This window comes from Ptychodera flava, chromosome 1 (assembly GCF_041260155.1).
Source record: "Ptychodera flava strain L36383 chromosome 1, AS_Pfla_20210202, whole genome shotgun sequence".
Classification (NCBI taxonomy): domain Eukaryota; kingdom Metazoa; phylum Hemichordata; class Enteropneusta; family Ptychoderidae; genus Ptychodera; species Ptychodera flava.
Window position 1 is genome coordinate 29,304,971 of NC_091928.1, and position 19,494 is coordinate 29,324,464.

The 19,494-nt window shown below is 37.0% G+C and overlaps 1 protein-coding gene across 1 annotated transcript; it reads right to left on the reverse strand.

Moving 5' to 3' along the window:
* Positions 1-10,987: 10,987 nt before the first annotated feature.
* Positions 10,988-14,276, reverse strand: LOC139143888 (uncharacterized). The gene is made up of 4 exons (XM_070714484.1): positions 13,546-14,276; positions 12,741-13,010; positions 11,302-11,775; positions 10,988-11,076 (listed from the first exon to the last, which is right to left on the reverse strand). Exons 1-4 carry the CDS (start codon positions 14,126-14,128, stop codon positions 10,988-10,990), a joined length of 1,416 nt encoding a protein of 471 aa, XP_070570585.1. The 5' UTR covers positions 14,129-14,276.
* Between the last annotated feature and the right edge of the window lie 5,218 nt (positions 14,277-19,494).

A 19,494-nucleotide genomic window follows, 5' to 3' on the forward strand; every position in this document is an offset into this window, starting at 1 on the left:
CCATTAATTGGAGTTGATATCTTAACTATACATTATCTGGTTAAAGTGATTTGACTTTTTAGGAGCCAAGTCCTGGTTTTAACTTTGTTATAAAGTTCAGGTTCAGCAGGTAATTTTCAATACTCACTTATAATTTGTCCAAGGTTGGTCTGGGATGGTTCAACAACTGGATCACTTGTTTGCTGAGACAAATCAGGTTCTTCAGACTGACAAACAAATCAGAAAGTTGTTTATGCAAAAAGCTAAATCCACACTGATGGTCTGCCATAATCTCCTAACATTTCCTAGCTATACGAATCACTGATATTTTGCCATTTTGTTGTAAGGCCACTTGAAGAAAATTCTTTGTTTGCCATCCTTAGATTTTTGAAAAACCTACCAGCCAGCCAGAGAAAAAAAACAAACACAGACAAAAAGCAAAAGTGTATTAATATCAGCTCAATTTTAATTTGATTTCCTTTAGAAAAAAAATTATTTTATTTGTAATAGTGTTAACATAGTGTATGTTTTCTTAATTTTCTCTGAAAACCTATCAGCATATGGATGGCAAACAAAGAATTTTATTTAAAGCGCCTAACAGCATAATACAATCTGAAAATGTACGCTAAATACGATGTATACTGCTTGTTATGATGTGGCTGCTCAGAATTTCATCAACGTAACTGTAATTAGGGTGGCTGTCAAAGTTAAGCTAAAATGTTGCGACATTATACGCAACTCACGCACACTGAAAGTGAAATTTGATTTTCGTGAAATTTTAAACGCCATTTTTTCTGAAAATAAGTAGCTCAGTTACTGAAAAAATAGATATTTCCAATTAAAATCGATGTATGAGGCAGGTTTCATTAAAAAACTGAAGAAAAACGATAGAAAAATAGTGTTTTTCCTCTCCAAAAATGCCACTTTGTACTGACCGGCCACAGCGCTCGAGCGGTCGCCGCTCATGGCACGCACTTCTGAATCCAGTCAATACCTATTTTGCAACGGAACTGCTTTCGGGCCCTGTGCACGCTGTCATAGAACTGTGAAACTTGGCCAGGAAGTGGCAGACCATCCCATTTACATGTAGTGGTGAGTTTTTGTTATATTCTGGGAATTTTAGCCAGCAAACACGAGGTAAAGTGAGTACGGTGAATTCGGTGTAGATTTCCCATTTAGATACATATTTTTGCCATAAAACTTGTAGCATGCTCTTTTTAAACATCATTCCAACATTTCTGTGAAATATGACGAAAATCTGTCGACGAGCACAAGTACGAATCATAAAAACAAAATCATGTTCATTCATAGACCTCAGTACAGTGTAACTCAAGATGGCGGCGGAAGGCAGTCACACTGACACACCATTGACAGCCTGCCTGAGGCTGAAGTTAGGGACAGCTATTTCTTACAATTTCATGGCTGAAAATTAACTGCATTAAAAGACAAGTGGCAGTTTAAATTGATTTGTTAGAATTGAGTGTTATTAAATAACATTGTGACAAAATTTCATCGTATTGTTAGCTCTAGTTTTTAAGTTATGTGAATTCAAAATTCATAAAAACATAAAAATCCATCCATTTTTCGATGGTACGGTGCCGCCGCAATTTTGACTAAGTCAGACAAAATATTTTCAATTTTCAACACTCACAGTTTCAAAATCCAAGACTGTGCATCAGTCAAATCTTGATTTTTCCGTAATATTTGGTAAATCTGTGCACAAGACACATAGTTTAATGATTCCATGTGAAGTAAATAAAAAATTATGGGTTGCCAAACTTGAAGGAATCGGCATTCATTGAAATAATTTTAAAATTTGCCGAAAATTGTCCGCGAAAAAATGGCATTTTTTTTGCTTTAAAACTTCATAACTTTGATTGGATACAGCTATTTGCATAATTTTTTTTTATTTTTTCTTTTTACCCCATTCTTGCTAAATATCCATTTAAACTGTGTGTATAAACAAGAGAAAAAAATGGCTTGGCCACCTTACTGTAATATGAAGGTGGCTGTGATAATGACTGCATGTTGCCTCAAAATCCTTAAGGCATATACCATACAATGTACTTCACAATTGAATGATAAAAATTCATTGCAGTTAATTCTAAATGACTGGGCTGCCTTGGGAAATGTCACTGTACAATTGTCACTGTATGAACTTAGCCACAGTGAGAGAAGAGAGAGAAATTACACACATCTTGTGTAACAAATACGCTGTAGCAACCATTAAGGGGGTACTCTTATATTACCAATGTGTGTTTCTTAAGTTTTGAAGTGATTATTTCGGTAGCCTTAGCACCTGAACTTAGCCAGAGTCATTGAATGATCCTTGAAGGCTTTGGACCAGGTATATTGTGAAGTTAGACACTCTGCCATGAAAACTGAATAGACGCTTACAACTTGTCCAATCAGTGAGGCGAATGCTGCATGTTTCAACACGGCAGGACGAACATACCGGGGTACTATGTTAAAAATACCGCAATTACACGGTGTCGCTCAAATTTGATCAGAATTGGTACATACCAAAGATCAACAATAAGTATTGTTTCTATCTGTTGAGTGCAGGAAAATTATACGTTGATGTTATGACAATTTCTGCACAGTACAACCAGAAAAACAACAAGAAATATTTAAACCAGAAAACAAGAATGACAAATGTAAATAAGGTCTTAAACTTTAGGTATACTGAAGGTCAACTTTAGCAACATGCATAGCAGAGAATCTTTCAACCATGGATGTACAAAATAGATATCCATGGTTTCAGCAGGTCTGTTAATATGTCATAGTTCATAAACGACAGGAAATGACCAATTAGCTGTTTCAGTTACTGCTACCACTCCCAAATATAAGAGGTACCCTGCATACAAATAGGTTAAGGTCAAAATCCTCTTATTCAGATGTGTGGGCTGATTCAGTTACTGCAACCACTCCTGCGCATTTACAGGATTTCACTTTTTCTTACCTCATTTGCACATGACGTGTTCATTTGAACAAATTTACATCTCGACCCCTGCATCTACCTGTACTGGTACACCCAAATACTGAGATGGTAGTTTTGGCGGTATGAGAGCCTTTGTGTGTGACGGACATACCGATACATACATACAGACATACAGACGCCACCGACTCATCATATAAGCTCTTTTTTGGTATTTATATATTGTTATGTAGGTCATTTCCCCCCACACTCATCATGACCTGAGTTCAATTAGTCTAGAACATTCTCAAGGTCACTGCCCTTAATGACCTCACAACCTTGAATTCAATTAGTCATGTTTGGAATGTTCTGGAAAGTTGATTAGTTGTGTAAGAGAGATAATTTTAGAACAGTAATTAGCATGTCAATAAAAGTTCTAGATTGTTCTTATATGCCTTTATAAAAGGGACGTGCTCAGCTTCCAGTCAGACTTTTGGGATCGTGTCTCTTGTGTGTTACTAAACTCCAGCAGTAGTCATTCTCAAGACTTCAAGACCTTCACTGTCAACGCTGGATTTATACTGTGGTCTTTGTGCAGCTTCAAGCCTGCAAGCCAAAGGACTGTTCATTCATCCGACTGACTGTTACAACTCTGAGACTGGAGCTTTGCCGTCCCAGCTGAGATAAGTAGTCTGTACACTTTTAAAGCTTGTACTCTGTCCCTAACTTAGCAATTAGTTTTGTTTTCGTAATAAATTTTGTTTAAACGGAAACTGCTGAGTTCACCCTTTTGTTCGTTTTCTCTGCACGTAACAAATTGGGGGCTTGTCCGGGATACGAATATTTTGAGCCGTTTGACAACATTTTGACAGCCTTTTCAAAACTACTGTATACTGTGAACTCAGCGAAATTTAATCATGGCGGAATTTAAGCCAGACGAATTTATGGATGACCTTGATCAGGACACATTTAATTCCCTCAGAAAAGACAACCTCATAGCACTGGCCAATTTCCTTAAAGTAGATGTCAAAAGATCTATGCGCAAGAGGGAAATACAGTACCGTATTGCCAAACATCTAGTTGATTTAGGCCAATTTGAGGAATCCACCCTGAAAGATTATGAGCCCAAGTCTACCTCTGAACTCAGAAAATTAGAATTAGAAATGCAGACAAATTTGGAGATCAAGAAACTAGAATTACAAATGAGAGAAAAAGAATTACAAATGGAAAAAGAGAGACAGGCAGATTTGGAGCTTAAGAAATTGGAATTAGAAAAGGAAATGAAAGAAAAAGAATTGCAAATGGAAGAAAGACAGAAAGAAAAAGAAAGGCAGGAAAGATTAGAAATGGAAGAAAGACAGAGAGAAAAAGAATTGCGATTAGAAGAACAGCGATTACAGGTAGAAATAAAACGTTTAGAGCTTGGACAGTCAGGAAAATTCTTCCCTTCGGACAAGTTTGACATTACTAAGCATTTCAGGTTAGTTCCCCTTTCCAAGAAAAGGATGTTGACAAATATTTTCTCCATTTTGAGAAAATTGCTCAGAGTCTGAATTGGCCTAAGGAGTCCTGGTCTATGCTTTTGCAGAGTGCTTTGGTGGGTAAAGCCAGAGAAATTTACATTCAGTTGTCAGTAGAGCAGGCTTCAAATTATGATTCTGTGAAGGAATTAATTCTCAAGGGTTATGAGTTGGTGCCTGAAGCGTACCGTCAGAAATTTAGGGATTGTGAGAAGGCGAAAGACCAAACTTATGTTGAATTTGCTCGAACAAAAGAACAACTGTTTGATCGTTGGTGTTCTTCTGAAAAGGTCAGTCAGAATTATGACAAATTACGACAACTTGTTTTGATTGAGGAATTTAAAAGGTGCATCCGGAGTGACATCAAGACGTTTATCAATGAACAAAAGGCAGATACATTGGAGGTTGCTGCACGTTTGGCCGATGATTATTCGTTGACCCACAAATCTTCATTTCTCAGCAAACCATCCCAGCCCTTTTCATACAGAAACAATGCAGGTAAATTTAACTCCTCCTTTTCATCCAAGAATTTCTCAAAGGACGGTAGAAAATCAAATGACAACAGTTCACAAAATTCAAGTAACACTCCCACATCATCAGATCCCAAGTCTCAATCTCCTTCTGACAAACAGTTCGGTACACTTTCTTGTAATTATTGTAAGAAAGACGGCCATTTAATGTCAGATTGTTTCAAATTGAAAAGAAAACGTGAAGGTCAAAGTGGTCAAAGTGGATCTAAGCCAACCGGCTTTATTTCTTCATCAACTCAATTAGAGTCTAATAATGTGTGCAACACATTTTCTGAGGTTAAACCCCTCTTCATCCCCAATTAATGAGGTCAAGGTCAATTCTTCTCAAGATAGCATTATGGGTATTTTCGAACCATTTATTCACGATGGTTTTATATCACTTCTAGTGATTTTTCTTCCGCTACCCCTGTCAAAATTTTAAGAGATACCGGGGCTTCCCAGTCTCTTTTGTTGGCAGATACCCTGCCGTTTTCTGAAAAGTCATTTTCAGGTTCTAAAGTTCTTATTAAGGGGGTAGATTGTAATGACTACATTCCTGTTCCTCTCCATAATGTCTATTTGTCTTCGGACTTTGTTTCTGGACCTGTGGCTTTAGGTATTAGGCCTTTTTGCCTTTTGAAGGGATTCACCTTCTTCTTGGAAACGACCTTGCTGGGGACAAGGTCATTACTAATCCACTTGTGACTGATAATCCTAGTTTAGATCAGGATCCAGAGCCAATTGAACAAGAGATACCCGATTTATTTCCTTCATGTGCCATTACTCGAGCCATGTCAAAGAAAACTTCTGAGAATCAAAATACTCTCAAAAATAATGTCACAGATGTGACTTAAATGACACCTTTCTCAGTCAGGTGTTTGACACGGATCATTCCGTTATCCCTCGTGGATTTGAAACTTCCAGTAAAACTTCTGCTGACCAAAGTCAGACATTTTCTAGATCAAATCTCATTGCAGAACAACACAAAGACCCAGATGTTTTGTGTTTGTTTGACAGGGTAGATGATGAAGATAAAACTTCAGATAGCTCTGTTTCCTATTATACAAAATCTGGTATTCTCATGCGTAAATGGAGACCTCCAGATGTCTTGGTTGATGACGACTGGGCTATAAAACATCAAATTGTGGTTCCAAAGCCCTATCGTGCTGAAATATTGCGCCTGGCCCATGAAACCCCCTGGGCTGGTCACTTAGGAGTCAGGAAAACTTATCATAAAATTCTCAGTCACTTTTATTGGCCTAATCTCAGGCAGGATGTAGCACATTTCTGTAAAACTTGTCACACATGTCAAATGGTAGGAAAGCCAAATCAGACCATTCCAAAGGCCCCTTTACAGCCAATTCCTGCATTTCAAGAACCATTTAGTAGGATACTAATAGACTGTGTTGGGCCCCTACCAAAAACAAGATCAGGAAATGAGTACATGTTGACAATTATGTGTACATCAACTCGGTTCCCCGAAGCCATACCACTGAGAAATATAAAGACAAAGGTGTCCAGTCCGATCAAGGCTCCAACTTTATGTCTGGAATTTTTCAACAAGTAATGGATCAGCTAGGCATTAAACAGTACAGGTCATCCGCCTATCATCCAGAAAGTCAGGTGCTCTTGAGCGATTTCATCAAACTTTGAAAAACATGATTAGGACCTACTGTTTTGACACAGAGAAACAGTGGGATGAAGGAATTCATTTTTTGCTCTTTGCTGTTAGAGAGTCAATTCAAGAGTCTCTTGGTTTTAGCCCATTTGAGCTTGTATTTGGACATACAGTCCGTGGCCCACTTAAGCTCGTTAAAGAGAAATTCCTATCAGACGATGATGATTGTCTGAATATTTTGCAATATGTGTCAGATTTTCGTACAAAACTCTCTAAAGCATGTGAATTAGCCAGAGAAAATCTTGAGTCATCTCAGCAGTCAATGAAAACCAAATATGATAAAAAACACTCAAAACGGAAGTTTGAACCAGGTCAAAAAGTTCTTGTTCTACTTCCGGTTCCTGGCAAACCACTCCATGCTCGTTACTTTGGGCCATACCTAATTGATAAGAAATTGAGTGATTTAAATTACATCATAATAACACCTGACAGGCGAAAACAAAAACAGCTATGTCACATAAATATGCTTAAGCCATATTTGGATAGGGATAATCCTACTATAACTCAGCCTGTCAGTGCAGTCAGTTCAAACCATTATGAAGATAGTGATACTGAAACTGACTTGAGTGAAAATACTCTAAACTCAAAGCTGGGCTCGGTCAAGCTTCAGAACTCAGAAATCCTGGAGAAGCTGGAGTCTACAAAGTTGGCACACCTCCAGCCAGAACAACAACAACAGGTGAAAGAACTGCTCCACGAATATAAACACCTGTTTCAAGATGTTCCAACGAGGACAAACGTCATCTATCACGACGTTGATGTTGGGGACAGTAAGCCTGTAAAACAACATCCATACAGACTGAATCCAACAAAAGCGAAATATCTCCAGGAAGAAGTCAAATACCTGCTGGACAATGACTTTATTGAACCCAGTAAAAGTAACTGGAGTTCGCCGTGCATACTTGTTCCCAAATCAGATCACAGTTATCGTATGTGCACAGACTTTAGGAAGGTCAACACTTTAACAAAGACAGACACTTTCCCAATCCCGAGGATTGATGACTGCATCGACCGAGTGGGAAAAGCCAAGTATGTGACGAAATTTGACCTACTGAAGGGATTTTGGCAAGTCCCTCTGACGGATCGTGCTCGTGAAATATCCGCCTTTGTTACACCAGACGGATTGTCAGTACAAGGTGATGCCATTCGGAATGAAGAACTCTCCGGCAACGTTCCAACGGATGATCAACGACGTCATATCCGGGCTAGACGGTGTGCAGCTTATGTTGACGACGTCGTCCTGTATAGTGACACCTGGGAGGAACACATCAAGCTCATGCGGAAGTTCTTTGAGAGACTGAGCAAAGCAATGTTGACTGTCAACCTTGCCAATCTGAGTTTGGTTGGGCGAGGGTGACTTTACCTCGGACATACTGTAGGACAGGGTGAGGTAAAACCTGTTGATGCCAAAATCAGTGCCATTTCAAGTTTTCCATACCAAACTGCAAACGACAACTGATGCGCTTTCTCGGTATGGCTGGTTACTACAGAAAATTCTGTCCAAATTTCTCCACAATTACTGAGCCTTTGACTAACTTACTTAAAAAGAAAGTAAAGTTCGTTTGGTCAGAGCAATGCCAACAGGCATTTGATACACTTAAAGCCATACTGCAAAGTGCTCCAGTGTTGTCTGCACCAGATTTCACTTTGCCATTCAAATTAGCTGTGGATGCTAGTGATACGGCTGCTGGTGCTGTTTTATTGCAAGAGGATAGTCATGGTGTAGATCATCCTGTTTGCTATTTTTCACGCAAATTTAACAAATCCCAGAGAAACTACTCTACAATTGAAAAAGAGTGTTTATCTTTGATATTAGCTTTACAGCATTTTGAAGTTATGTTACTTCTTCAAATCAGCCAATAGTGGTTTATATTGATCACAACCCTCTTGTTTTTCTGCAGAAATTTAAAGGCAAAAATCAGAGATTGCTAAGATGGGAGTTTAATGTTACAGGAGTTTAATCTTGATATTAGACATATCAGGGCAGAGACAATTTAATTGCAGACTGTCTCTCTCGTATTTAGAGTTTATTGTGTTCACTTTCAAGAAATTTTACTTTAGAGTAAAAAAAAATTTTGAGTACTTAAATCTTTTCAAGATTACATTTGCAAAAGAAAGATTTTTCTTTGAAAAATTTCTTTTTTTTGAAGAGGGGGTGTGTTATGTAGGTCATTTCCCCCACACTCATCATGACCTGAGTTCAATTAGTCTAGAACATTCTCAAGGTCACTGCCCTTAATGACCTCACAACCTTGAATTCAATTAGTCATGTTTGGAATGTTCTGGAAAGTTGATTAGTTGTGTAAGAGAGATAATTTTAGAACAGTAATTAGCATGTCAATAAAAGTTCTAGATTGTTCTTATATGCCTTTATAAAAGGGACGTGCTCAGCTTCCAGTCAGACTTTTGGGATTGTGTCTCTTGTGTGTTACTAAACTCCAGCAGTAGTCATTCTCAAGACTTTCAAGACCTTCACTGTCAACGCTGGATTTATACTGTGGTCTTTGTGCAGCTTCAAGCCTGCAAGCCAAAGGACTGTTCATTCATCCGACTGACTGTTACAACTCTGAGACTGGAGCTTTGCCGTCCCAGCTGAGATAAGTAGTCTGTACACTTTTAAAGCTTGTACTCTGTCCCTAACTTAGCAATTAGTTTTGTTTTCGTAATAAATTTTGTTTAAACGGAAACTGCTGAGTTCACCCTTTTGTTCGTTTTCTCTGCACGTAACAATATAAAACCAAATATGAGCTAAAAAGAGTACACAATTCATTGTATTTTAATAATAATTTAATTTTTTCTCATCTTGAATGTTATGGTTTTTGTTATCTACTTGTACGTCACCATTGTTACGACATTAACCGTCTACGGGACTTTGTTAGTTGTCTGTCCCATCTTAGAACAGGTTTTCTACTCATTTATCACAGTAGCATCAGCAGTCACCCAAAATGTGAATTAACAACAACAACAAAATGATTTTGACAATATTGTATCACATCACATTGCAAAATACCAGATGCCTCAGACATAGTGTCTGGTGATCTATAATTGAGGTCTATTTTGGTATTTTTGCATATGTTTACTTGACAAACTGATCTAATACAATTTTGCTTCCCATGTGTTGCTGTCAAGTCACATTAACTTTTTAAGTTCTACAACTTACGATACATTTTCTTTTACCTCTGAATCCAAGCTACAATGACCATCATCATCCTCTATTTCATCATGGAATATAACTGGCTGAACTCCCCCACCATCGCCTGGAAGAAAGGAAAAAAAATACAATCAGGAAGAGAACAAAAGACCTGTTTTGGTCCATGGCATTTTCACAAAAATGCCTTTTAATCTCTTTATTTCCCAATACAACTTACTATGAGATTACTGAGTTGTTCTTTCTTTTATTCACTTTTAGATTTTTATCCATGGAGGGTGGCCATTTGTTCATATCATATATATGAGCTTGCTAAACTGCTAAACTGATATTTGTCTGTTTGTCTGTTAGCATATGGCTCATCCATCAGATTGAAATTCTAGTAGCAGACTCTGTATGGTAAAAACCGACAAGTGTTTGGTGGGCTTGTCTTGCCTAATTAATGTTAATTTGTAATATGAATCTTCAAAGACTTTACAAAAGGTGCAGAAACTTTTCATGTACATTGACGATGCAAAAATATGACACTAGCAAATGACATTAAGCAGTTGAGTTGATCTCCATATTTCATAGTAATATGAAGTGAACTTATATATCAATTATGGTGACCCAATTAACTTTTGTGGAACTTGTTACTAAAATATTATAAAGAATACCAGTTTACTGAAAGGCATAAGACAAGTTAAAGTCAAAAAGTCAAATAATGCCAATTTGCATATTTGACATACATTTTGCAAACTTTTATTTTGTCAATGGAACATTGGCTACATAAATGTGTATGATGTTGTTATATTGACGCTCATCTGATAGGATATCGGTATATTGCAACAGAAAATGAAAGTGTCAATAAACAGACAACTTTACTCACTGCATATACCAAAGTGTTAACATCTGGCTACACTAGAGTAACTTCATGTAGGGCATTAATCAGTGACAGTTGAGTGTACAATTAAAATTTTCACTTTCCTGATTCATGTAGATATTGGCAGTCCAGATTCGAGGAACTAGCAAATACAGATGTTACACAACAATGTCAAAATAGCCTATGGGATGCTGGCAGTTTTTTTTTCAGAGAGCTACTGTCTATGATGCAATCGAGGAATCTTCCCATTTCAAAATGTTTATTTAATTACACAAGTTTGATTACTTTAGAAACTCACAATTTACCTATGAATACATCACAGCAATGTTAATTTGTCAAAGGAAAGTAATTGGAATAGGAAAACTCCAATTTGTCTAAAGGTCACAAAAATAATCTGTTTGCGTTAAGTGATAGGATAATTTCTCCTTCACCTCTGTGACTTCATGCAAGTATTCAAAGTTCCCTTGATAGTACAAAAAGGTAAAAAACAGACTCAGGTACTTTTTCCCTATAAGTCTTTTATTATTAATGTGGATACCATGCTCTGTGAACTGTGATTTAATATTAATAGAGATACCACTTACATTTTGTGATAATTTTAAAAGTAATAACATAAACTCAAAAAAAAGAAACATGCACACTTCGCCTGTGTGATGATTTGTGAGCGCAAAATTCAGAATGAGCTTACGATTAATGAAGAAATGTTCAATTTCTTCAAACTTCACCATGTCATATGTAGCTTTCAACTGCAGTGTTATTCCAACTTTGGCAGCTATCTCTCTCATTTCATCTGTTATCAGCAGTGGTTCCAGTGCTTTGGCAAGATTTCTAGATCTACAAGTCTGCTTCAACCTGTAGAGATAATAAAGTGTTAATATCTTCAGCAAGATTCCCAAAGACTCTGCTGTCACAGTTGTTGGATCCAGACCAACTTTCTCCTTGCAGACTTTCTTTACTTCATTGCAGCTGTCTTCATCTGCCAGCACAGCTTGCACTCTGTTTGTCAGTCCATGTTCACATTCTCTCCATGCAGCCTTCACCTCATTCTTTTTCATTTCCTGCAACCTTCTAAGTTGTACAGAGAGGGCTTGGGTTTGTTCTTCTAGTGTTCTGAGACATTTTTGGAGCATCTCTTCATTCAAGGCTACTTTAACAGGTAACTCTGGAATAAGATAATAAAGATGGTATAAAAAGTCAGAAAACACAGTGTGGTTGATAAATTTACATGATAAATTGAACTTGTCCTTTGGTAATATTTGTTTGTTGTTTGTGTCCATAATCAAAGATTAATAGAGTGAATAAATTGTATGGATGACCAATGCTAGGAATTCCTGAATTGGAACCATTATTACTTGTTCTAAACATGTATAACTTTGAATCTTATATGTGGGGTGATAATTGACATGTTTGATTCTTCTTACCTGAAGCATTTGTAGAGGATAAAAGAAATGATGTCATGGATATAATCTTTGAAACATGACCATGATTGACAGCATACCTGTAATCATTGACCTTGATTGTTCATTTCAGTCATGTAGTGTGCCGGAAGTTGAACCAGTACACAAATTATCCAGATTAAAATTGATTCACTCACTGTTGCAAATTTAGTACAAAATTGCATGCTACATACATAAATGTGTATAGACTGCCCTAACATCGTTGACTTTGTACAGCAATTGGTTACTGCTTGATCATGTGTGCCTGGAACTTTATTGATATATATTTATAATCATAAGTACAATAATGAACAGAACTAATAACTGAAATTACCATGTTATGTTACTATATTTCATAACTCGTGTAGATGTGACTATTTCAGGGGTACATAAGAAATAGTAGTTTTGACAGTGGAAAAGATGCATGACTATGCACGCAGTAGTTTTGACCCAGTGTCTAGGTAGTCACTTCAGAAAAAGTGATGTCGTGCCGATTATCCAGAAGCCGTGACGAAAAAACAAAACGTTTTGACTAAAATTCCACCGGCAAATTCCTCAAACATGTTGAATATTTTGCTCAACGGCTCGAGAGGTAAAAACTCACAAAAAATCGCCGGAATGACAGAGCAAACAGCCTCAAATGAAAATTTTTCTCAGCTAATTCCTCTTGTGTGTGGCAGGCTTAAATTACCTTGTTTTTCTTCATTGCAATTTATGTCCTTTAATGCCTCCTCAGTATTTGGTTTTTCATATTCCACCCCAGACGGTTTGGTCATTGCTTGGCCAGACTCTGCATTTTCCTTACCCATCACATCACCATGTGTTTCTTCAACTGCTTGGCTTCCAATGCCATCATCTTTAGTCACAACTAATGTTGACATTTTTCCATTCATTGATTCCAGAACTCCCTTTGTTGATTGTGTGCTTGATTTTCCAATGTAGCTTGAGTGTTTTAAATCAGCTGGTGTAGTACCGTATAAGATTAAACAAGGAAAAAGGTTAACACACTCTCGAGTCTCATTATGCTTTACATTAATGCAAACTTAGTGTTCATAGGATATCATTTTTAACTACTTATTACAAAATCCATTTGTGTCCACAAGTACAGTCATGATCTTTGTCTTCCTTTTCCATTCACTCTGTCATTCTGTGGATGTCCCATAAAAAGGCAAATGAAAATATGTGGCTTGCTTTCACTTCTGATATCAATGTCATATTAAATTTCATCATGCACAGGTTTTCAAAATTGACCCGTCCTTACACTATAAAGTTATGCTGATTTGTTTTCATTTTAATTAAAAAAGAGAGTTTAACCATAATGACATTTCAAGTGATAATACTTAGTGAAGAAAATGATATGTTGATCTTCTGGGACATGGTATAGCAGAGGAGAAAATGGCTGAATCAATTTCCTCTCAGTCAGATGATTTACTAGTGATAGCAACAGCTAGTATTTGCAGCTTTTTGGGCATGTGATGTTGAACATAGGTACATACCGTCATCTTCATTTTCTTTCTTTATTGGTTCCTGTAATAATGATGCAAATTTTGCAAAACTTTCAGTGATAGCTTCACACTTTGTACGAGCAGTTTTCAAAGCCTTTGCCTTCTTGAAAGCCATAGGTGTCTCTTTGAGATGTTGTGATATTTTCTTTGACAGTTTATCCTCACCACTTCTGACAACACAGTAATCAAAGTGCATTTCCAAATGTTTCATTAAAAGGTGAGCCAGATGAGAATCCTCATCAACTGAAGTTGGCAAACCGAAAGTCATCGCTTCCAATCCATAAAAGCTATAATCCCAATAGCATGGTGAAGGTAGGCAGAGATGAGACTGTTGTAGAGATGTTAGTAGAGATTTTGCTGAGTGCCCTGGCTGGAGTTTTGGGTACACATATGGACTTTCTGATGCATCAGCTAAAATCTTCTGTTCAGTCTTGCCAGCTTTTTTAGAAACTCCTTGTATCTTCCACTCTGGTTGGCTGCTGTAATGTGCTTTTCGATGATTAGCTGCAGTACCAATGGAAGCTGCGATAGACTTGCACCTTCTATGGCCATCTGTGTATCCATCTGACCACATGTTAGTATGTGGTGTTGTATGACCGGCTTTTCCTTCGGTTCTTTCACCCAGAAACACCTGTCTGGTCGTGGAAGAATCTCCTCATGTGGAATGTCTGATAAGTCTCTACCCTGAACTTCTGCCCTGTATGCATTCTCAAAATAATCATAGATGCGAGGTCCTATGGAAAACAGGATGTCTGCCTCACTTGCCATCTGCAGCATCTTTTCTTCAAATTCCACCTGACCATGCTCTTCAGCTTGCAGGCAGTTAGTTTCTGGACAAGCATGATTGATAAGAACTAGCTTTGCACCAGGAAAGAGTTTTCTCCTTATATCAGCTGCAGCACGTCCTGTCTTTGGAGCATAACCAATTACATATTGAACATTTTCTACTTCTCTCAGGTCTGGATAGTAGATTTCATGATTCAGCAACCATTCTAACTTCGGAGGATCATCTCTGTGATCAGCTTTCTCTTTCCTCTGTGCCGGTATCAAGGTTACACCACAGTTCTCAGCATCTTTCTTCTGGTCATCACTGATTTTGACATCAAGTACTGTAGAATAAGCTTTCAGAGTTTCTCCTGCCTCGGCCTTCCTTTCACAAAAATCATGGACAAGAGTTCTGTGAAATCCTTTCAGATCTACCTTATCGGTATTCCATGCTTTGTAAATGAATACTGCTGCTGAGGGTTGATCAGGTGGTTCATAAAACCTGGCATCAGGGAAGAGACTTTCTTGAAGTGCAGCTGCTGTCTTCTTGACATTTGAAGACAATGCAACAACATGGTTTATATTTTCCAATTTTCCAAGTCCTGGATAGTAGTAGTCAGGAAAAAGAAGCCAAGTAACTCCAGGTGGATCTTCATCAGGATGAGATAATTTAGGTCTGGTGGCTGGAATCAGAGTTACACTGTGTCTTGCTGCATCTTCCTTTACTTCGTCACCCACATCAACATCAAGGACAGTGCAGTGAATTTTAGAAAATTCAACAGGCTTCTTCTTCAGTGTATTTTCACAGAACTCTGTGATCATCTTCCAATTAGCTGGGCCATATGAATTTCTCTTCCATGATGTTATAAACAATGCTGCAGATCCTTCCATTTTGTTTGCTGGTAAAATTCCAGATTCAATCGTCAACTTCTTATCCTGAAAATAAGGTGGACATGATGAAATGTTTTACAATAAAATGGTATTAAGTATCTTCATCAAGGTCACATGTTCTCCATTATAGTAACAGTTGGCCAATTATAATAATTAAGCTCCAAAGTTCAAGGAAAAAGATCTTTAGAAAATATGTGGGCATCATTGTTTGTAGAGTTGAAAGTTAAGGAACAATGTTTTGATTTCAATGTCAGTTGTTGGCCACACCTCAAGTTCTAAACAAATGTAAAACATCTCACGTGCATATGTATGACATAGGTCAATGTCCTTGTACCAACTTTGAATAAAATCGGTTGAGATATGCTTGAGTTATGGCTCTGTACATGAAAAAAATTGTAACAAAATGGCCGCATGGCAGCCATATGTGATCATGTTGTGAAACAAATTGACGTGCATATGTATGACATAGGTCAATGTCCTTGGACCAACTTTGAATAAAATCGGTTGAGACATGCCTGAGTTATGGCTAAGGACGTCAAAAAATTGTTGTAACAAAATGGCTGCTATGCAGCCATATTGGATCATGTCGTGAAACAAATTGACGTGCATATGTATGACATAGCTCAATGTCCTTGTACCAACTTTCAATAAAATCGGTCGAACTATCTCTGAGTTATGGCTCTGTACATGAAAAAATCGTAATAAAATGGCCACACAAGAGCCACATTAGATCGTATCACAAAACAAAGCAACGTGCATATGTATGACATATGAAGTAATCCTTGTACCAAGTTTGAATGAAATCGCTCAAGGCATCTCTGAGATATCTGCGTGAATGGACGGACACTCGCACACACAGATGGACGGCCTGACGCATGGACATGACCAAACCTATAAGTCCCCGCGGATGGTGTCAGTGGGGACTAAAAATCACCAACATATAAAATTCTGACTCCCAATTACAGGCATCTTCACAAAGTTTATACATTTGCTGCTCATTATTTTTTATTTAGCATAGCTTTTGCCCGTGATAACTTCATTCAAACAAATTCCATTTACAGTTTAGCATGCATCACCTACACACAAAATATGTGTGTTATGTGCAGCCATTCTTAATGTTTTGTAATTTTAGCAGAGAATTCAAGAATGATATATTTGGCATATTTCTGACCAAAAAACAGCAAAAATTGTCACAAAATACAATATGGGATGTTTAGTCCCAATTTGAACATACTCAAGCAAGTTACCCCTAAGAACATGCATACCAAGTTTCAAACAAGCAACCTAGCGGCCGATACAGCTCCACTGTGTTTTATGTAGAGAATAACTATTTTTGACCACATGTTGATGAAGAAGGTGGAAATCTTTGATAGCTCAATGCAGTGGCCAGAAAAAGTGGCTAAAATAGCTGCAAAAATACACAATTGAAGATTTCATCATACTTTGAACATATCACATCGGATCATCCCTAAGAACATGTCAACCAAAGCGATCTGATGAGTAGTTTTTTTAGAATAAAATTTTCTGACCAAAAATGGCAACAATTGCCCCAAAATTACAAAATTGCAGATTTTATCAAATTTCAATAAATATCATTTAGTGATCTGTAGGAACCTGTGTACCAAATATCAAGGCATAAGATGAGTAGTTTTGGAAATACACATTTTTTTGACCAAAATGGCAAAAATTGCCCCGAAGATACAAAATTACAGATTTCATCAGAAATTCAATATATTTACTTAGCTCATCTGTAGAAACCTGTATACCAAATTTCAAAACTATCAGACCAGTACTTTTTGAGAAATACATTTTTTGACCAAAAATGGCAAAAATTGCCTTAAAATGCAAATTTGCATATTTTTGCACAAATTGAACAAATCTGAAATCGATCATCCTAGGGACATATGTACCAAATATCAAGCTATCTGACTGGTAGTTTTGAAGAAAAAGATTTTTAAAGATATTTTACCAAAATGACAAAAATTGCCTAAAAATACAAATATGCAAATTTCACCACGATTTGAACAAATCTGACTGAAGTCACCCTAAGTAAACTGCATGTCAAATTTCAAAGCAATCGAACAAGTGGTTTCAGTAGAAGATTTTTTTACCGAAAACACAAAAAATGCCCCAAAAATACAAATATGCAAATTTCACCATGATTTGAACAAACTTAAGTGAGGTCACCCCAAGTGAACTGCATATAAAATTTCAAAGCAATTGGAGTTGCGGTTTCAGAGGAGAAGGCAATTGTTGACGGACGACAAGACGGACGACGACGACGACGGACGAGACCGAAAATCACCTATTTGATAAGCTCCGCGTCGCTGACAGCGGAGCTAACAAATCTGATGGAGATCACCCCTAGGAACCTCAATACCAAGTTTTAAATCAATCCGACATGCGCTTTTAGAGAAGATGATTTTTTTACCAAAAACAGGAAAAATTGACCCCAAAATACAATTATGCAAATTTCACCACAATTTGAACAAATCTGACAGAGGTCACCTCTAAGATCATGCATAAAGTTTCAAATTATCGAACATGAAACTTCAGGAGAAAGTGATTTTTGGATTAAAAATTAGAAAATTTTCCCCAAAAAATACAGACATGAAAAATTCACCCCAATTTGAACAAATCTGAAATAGGTTAACCCAAGGATTATGCATATCAAGTATCATAGCAATACAGTAAAAACTTTGGGAGAAAATGATTTTCTGACCAAAACGGGGAAAATTTGCCCCCCCCCCCCCCCCCCCCCCCCAAAAAAAAAAAAAAAAAATTGAAAATTTACGACAATTTGAATAAATCTGACAGAGGCCAACCCTAAGATCATGCATACTAAATTTCAAAGCAATGGGACAAGCAGTTTCAGAGAAGATGATTGTTTGACTAAAAACAGGATAAATTGCCCCAAAAATACAACAGTACTATAAAAATTTCACCACAATCTGAACAAATCTAATTAAAGTTAACTTAAATGACCTGCACACCAAGCTTCAACAAAATCTGACATACTGGTATGGTTACAGAGTTTTAGAAATTTGAAGGATTTTTCCTTTTTTTTTTAAGTTATTCGCATATTTTTGACTGACATTATTTGACCAAATTCACATCTCTCAACCTCCCCAAGTCCACATGTACACCAAATACCAAGACGGTCGGTGCTGCATTTGTTTAGTTTTTGAAGTGGACGGACATACCGCTCATTCATACATACATACATACAGTACATACATATATACAGACGCCACCAACTTATGATATAAGCTCTCTTTGGTATATATACATATACCAAATGTGAGCTATTAAATGAAACTTTTCAACACTCTGGGCCACAGTGAATAAGTGTCAATCTACTGAGTTAAACTCTATTCATTGATGAATAGAGTAGATAAGGTGAATTACCTGACTGCCTAATGTTATCAGTAATGAGACCTACACAAACCTTATTTTATCTCCAGGCAGTCCATATTTGTAGCATTTTGTCTTAGAATATACTCCTCCACTATGGTCTACAACCTTTTGTCGGAAACTACTTGTCTGATAGGCCTAGTATTAATGTAACTTAGCTGCAGAGGAGTTGGGTTTACCCTTTTCATTTATTTTGCACATCTTTTGGAGGATAACTACTTCTCTAAAATTGCTTACCTGATATAACCACCATATCGTTCATAAAAACGTTGGTATAGATGACTTCTTCCATATAAGTGCACATGATGATCAAATATGCATGCATTCCTAGACAAAAGCCATTCAATTGTTTAGAGTTTATTTTTCAGTGAATATTTTGATTAATAACTGACAATACTAAAATGACTGATAAATTCAAATGGTCAGTATCAAGAATGTTCTGTGAATTACTGAAAACCAGATAACTTCAGCTAATTTTCATTGCTGTTTTTCCAGAAACATCTCTCAGAATGTATTGGTCGCCATGTTATGTGTTCTCATGACAACAGTTAATGACAGCTGATGAGCAGAACATTTAATAACACTGGCATGGCTGAAACCTGCACTTAGGATTTCGTGCTCACTTCAAGTGGTCAGCAAATTAACCAGTAAATCTGACATGATTAGAATAGGCCTATACAAACTTCATAACAGCATTCAAATGTATGGCATGTGTGGTATAAATGGAAAATCAAAAATTTCTTTAAATATGAAGATTGTGCTTTTTGAATGCTAAGTGGATTGCCAGTTGTTCAAGGAATGTGTAGAGTCGCACTTAGAAATTAGAATTAGTTACAGCCAGCTTACCACCTCTGAAGCTTTATTAAAGAG

Excerpts from the sequence above, each read along its gene's own strand:
- LOC139143888 (XM_070714484.1), bottom strand. The coding sequence starts at position 14,128 with ATGTGGTCAGATGGATACACAGATGGCCATAGAAGGTGCAAGTCTATC. Across the intron at positions 13,011-13,545 it reads GAAAGAAAATGAAGATGACG|CTGATTTAAAACACTCAAGC; the intron begins GTATGTACCTAT and ends GTACTACACCAG. Across the intron at positions 11,776-12,740 it reads TTGCAATGAAGAAAAACAAG|AGTTACCTGTTAAAGTAGCC; the intron begins GTAATTTAAGCC and ends ATCTTATTCCAG.